General features: G+C 42.9%; 1 protein-coding gene across 1 annotated transcript; it reads left to right on the top strand.

The window, feature by feature from the left end:
• Positions 1-117: 117 nt before the first annotated feature.
• LOC121138485 (PRAME family member 6-like) lies at positions 118-2,123 on the top strand. Its single transcript, XM_040741168.1, has 2 exons — positions 118-653; positions 1,556-2,123. Exons 1-2 carry the CDS (start codon positions 118-120, stop codon positions 2,121-2,123), a joined length of 1,104 nt encoding a protein of 367 aa, XP_040597102.1.
• The last annotated feature ends 2,404 nt before the right edge of the window (positions 2,124-4,527 follow it).

Raw genomic sequence — 4,527 nt, forward strand, 5'->3', positions numbered from 1 at the left:
GCTGACAAGAGAGAAGCTGAATTGAGAGGCTATTGCTAGGGGTGAATCACTGTTTACATTATTAAGGTGCCTTTTCTATCACAGGATTGGAGGCTTGGAATACTTGATTTGAGGAATATGAACCAGGATTTCTGGGATGTATGGGCTGGGAGAGACTGGTACTACTCAAAAGAGACTGAAAGGAATGCACAACTATGCAATGAACTGAGGCAGGATTTGAAGGTTGTCACTGAACTTAGTCTCAGTTCCCACCTGAAAGAACACCAAGCACACTTGTTGCATTGGGCCCAGCAGAGGAAAGACTGTGTGCGGCTGTGCTGTGTGAAGATGAAGATTTGTGACTCTCCAATCGAGATTATCAAGGAGGTCTTGGACATTTTCCCACCAGATTATATCGAGGAATTGGAGCTATACACAAGCCAGGTGCAGCCCTTCCTTTGTCACATCGCACCTCATCTTGGCCGTATGACAAGACTTCACAAATTGAATGTAATTCACATGGTCTTGAACATACACACAGTCAAAAATACCTTGGCGGATATAGAGATGTTTCCTGTCCAGTTTCTCTCTCATTTCTGCAACTTCAACTCCCTCAAGCATCTTTCCATTGATGGCATATACTTCCTCCCGGGCCACATGCAGGTTTTGTTTGGGTAAGGAATGATGGAGAACTGTTTCTACTGTTTCAGCAACCCCTTTCCCATTATTTCAAGTATCAGTGTACCGTGGGGGTGTCCCAGCCATTGGGGATTTAACAGTGATGGACTCATCAGAGTATCCAAGTGTGGACATGTATCCTTCTTAACTGAGGTTACTTGGTTCAATGACCAGCAGTCAGAGCTGGGGTAGGAAATGTTTAGAGAGCTGAATTGAAAGCAGTTCCATTGGGTGTGTCAGACACATTGAGTGTGCTGTGGACATTCCTTCTTGAGATCCTCGCTATGGTAATGGGAAGGGAACAGGGCAGAGTAGAAAGTCCTGAAGTGGGGAGTACCCACACCTGCATGGGAACCTAAGGTACTCTGTACCCAAATCTGTGAATAGGGTCCAGCTAGTTCTTCTGGTGCAGCCTGTCTCAGCCTCTAAGTCCCTCTGGAGAGAAGGACACTATGAGCACAGTTTGAGACATATTGGGTGGAAAATGTTTGGTGCTGGGGTGAGGGACTTTCAGTTTCAAGATTGGGACATTGAAATCAGGAATTGAAGCTGTGACTGGTAGCAGGGACAGTGGTGATTTATGTATGATACATGCCAAGATACTGCCAGAATATTTTTGTGGTAGTCCTCTGGGTATGAGCTCCTGGCCTGCGTTGGCAAATTCTAGTTCTATTTGACAGAAAGCAGATGGCGAGCTGGAGATATGTGGTCTGAGATCATTCCAGATTATGTATATGCCTCAGAATTCAATTATATGAGAATGAACCAGAAGGATGTATTCCAAGTGCTGACCTTCAGCATAAGGCTAGACTGACTTTGTATATATCGTCTGCTGTGTCTCAGTGTCAAATTTTTTGTGCCCTCTAAAAGCATAAAGTAATTTCCTTTTCTTCCCTAGATGCCTGAAAAGCCCATTGGAGACCTTGAACATCGCTCTCTGTCGTCTCTCCCAGTCAGACTTGAAACAGTTGTCACAGTGTCAGGGGCTCTGGCAACTGAAAAACCTGAAATTCAGAAATGTAGTTTTGTCCAGGTTGGGTGCCCCACATCTCAGAGTTCTACTTGAGAATACAGCAGACACTTTGCAGACCCTAGAGTTGGTGGAATGCTGGATGGAGGACTCTCATTTCAGTGCCCTGTTGCCTGCCCTGAGCCTGTGCTCACATCTCAACACTGTGAACTTCTGTGATAACAAGATTTCCACTGCAGTACTGAAGAAGCTTTTGCAGAGTGTGGCCAATCTAAGCAACATAATTGTAGAGTTCTACCCCGCCCCACTAGAGTGCTATGATCCCCTGGGTTCTGTCCTGGTTGAGAAATTTGCCCAGTTGTGTCCTGAGCTTCTGGATATACTTTGTGCCAAAAGGCAGCCCAACACAATACGTTTTACTACAGACATCTGCCTTGAATGCTACATGCCATGTTTTTATGACACTGAGGCCAGACTTTGCCAGTGCTGGCAATAATTAGGAGATTTCTTCTGGATACTGAGAAATGAAAGTCTATGTGTTGGATTCGAATAGTTTGGACCCAGAACACATGGCTTCAGGCACTGTGTGATGCAATGGAAGCAAGAGTGTTCAGGTGATGCACTCCACAGAGACTAGCTTGACTTGAAGTATAATGGGAGCACAGTGATATTGTCTTGTCAAATCAGAAAGGCAGTTTTGCATTTCTATCTGTACATCTCTCAAAACAGGATCACCATTGACTTGAAAATATGTGACAATCTTAAGCATGTGGTCACACTAGGAACGTGGATATTCTTCACTGATGTCCTCAGTTATTGATCTCAGCTTTAGGTCACAGTCAATGTGTCTTGAGACAGCATGGGTACAATTTAGGGCATCATGGTCCAAGGATTGTCTTCATCAAAATGAAATGAAGTGATTTATGGCATTGCCTTTCCCCTACTTCCCATCGTATAGCTGTTCAGTGGATTGTTTGTTTAGACTTGTTAACTGAATGCAGCAGTGTGGTCCTGATCTCCTTTGAAGATGATTTTGGAGAAACACAGAAAATTGCATCGCAGGGTACTCAGACAAGGTTTGCTGGGAACCCCTTGAAGATGACTGATGCCGAATCCTTGCCTAGAAACATGACTGACCTGAGACCTTGTTCACTATGTGCTTTGTGCTTGTCAACTCTGTCTTTATTTTCTAAGAGAGTAGCCAAGTCAGCTATTTTATTGTATCAGGTAGCATTAAGAGAATTTTTATTCCTCTGTATTTTCATTGGTCTTATTTAAATAAAACAAATGCCCATATTCGCACATGTCATTCTGTTGCCCTGCTTTCTTAATACACCATACTAACTGTGAAGGACACTTGATTATCACACTTTGGACAGAACAATTCCTGGGGGGTGATGTGATTACCAGCATATGGAATATCTACACAAGACCGTGATTCCTAACACCATTTAGAAAAGTGTGGAGGTTCACAGAGTTTATTGTTTCATCAGTGCTCAAGGGAGTTGTCAGTCACAGGCTAGGAGCCTACAGTGACTATGAGGAATTTTCTTGTTCTTCTCAAATGTTTCTTATTTTAGCTATGAAGCTGGAGTCCCACAACACACCTTAATCACAGCATATAGAATACATCCGGTATCCATGCAGTTAGGGTCTGAAAGCGTTTCAGGTCAATTCATCCACAGAAATATGGAGGAAGACACTGCAGCCAGGTTGCTCCTGCATGAGGGTCCCTTGGCTACCAGTGTTCTTCAAGATAGGAAGCCTTGAAACTCTTCTGGATGCAGAATTCTGAGGAACGTGCAACAGAAGCATTTTGAGTGGCTGGATCACCTGGGCCATTTGTTTACATTGGTGTCTAGTCCCCCTAATTCTGAACACATATTATCTTTTAAGGAAAACATACATATGTGTATCAGTACAAGTATAAACTGAGTATTATACACAAGATGGAAAAAGATTTTCTTAAAGGTTAACGTTAGTTTTCATGAAGTTAAGCACGTAGCTACTTATACAGTGTTATATGGTAAGTTCTCATGTTGTTAAGCACATAGTTTCTCATACTGTGTTGTATAATTAGTTTTCATGAAGTTAAGTACGTAGTTTCTCATATAGTGTTATATAGTTAGATTTCATGAAGTTAAGCACGGAGTTTCATAGACTGTGTTTTATCGTTAGTTTTCATGAAGTTAAGTGCGTAGTTTCACATATAGTGTTATATAGTTGTATTTCATGAAGATAAGCACATAGTTTCACACACAGTGTTGTATTGTTAGTTTTGAAGAAGTTAAGCACTTAGTTTCACATACTCTGTTGTGTCATTAGTTTTCATGAAGTTAAGCACGTAGTTTCTTGTTTTTATTTTAATTTTTTTTATTTTTTTCATTCTTTTTTTTTAAATTTAGATAAGAAACAAGGTTGCTTCACAAGTCAGTTCCAGGTCCCTTTACCTTTCCCTCCCCTCCTCCCGTGCCCCCAATCCCCATCCCCCGTTATCCCTCGTTCCCCCAGGGAGGGTGAGGCCCTCCATGGGGGTGTCCATAGTCTGTCATTTCATATAGGGCAGGGCCTAGACCCTTCCACAATAGTTCAGGTTGAGAGTGCACCTCACATTGTTCAATGGGAGTCCAAAGACCGTGTGTGTATTTGGGATGGGTACTGATCTGCTGCCCAGGGCTCAATAGATTACCTAGGCCTCCTCACTGACACCCAGATTCAGGGGGTCTTGATCAGTCCCATGCTGGATTCCCATGGTGATGCCTGGGATTCAAGAGTTAACCTTTGTCTGGTCAGCTGTTTCTGGGGGTTAAACCAGCCCAGTCTTAATCCCTTTGATCATCAGTCCTCCCTCTCTGATACTGGCTTTCTTGAGTTCAGCTCACTACTTAACCAGCCACTAA

This window comes from Mesocricetus auratus, unplaced genomic scaffold (genome assembly GCF_017639785.1).
Source record: "Mesocricetus auratus isolate SY011 unplaced genomic scaffold, BCM_Maur_2.0 contig_9837_pilon_obj, whole genome shotgun sequence".
Taxonomy (NCBI): domain Eukaryota; kingdom Metazoa; phylum Chordata; class Mammalia; order Rodentia; family Cricetidae; genus Mesocricetus; species Mesocricetus auratus.

Bases quoted from the DNA above. Each gene is read 5' to 3' on its own strand.
- LOC121138485 (XM_040741168.1), top strand. From the start codon at position 118: ATGAACCAGGATTTCTGGGATGTATGGGCTGGGAGAGACTGGTACTAC. The intron at 654-1,555 runs GTAAGGAATGAT...TTTCTTCCCTAG, and splicing joins CACATGCAGGTTTTGTTTGG to ATGCCTGAAAAGCCCATTGG.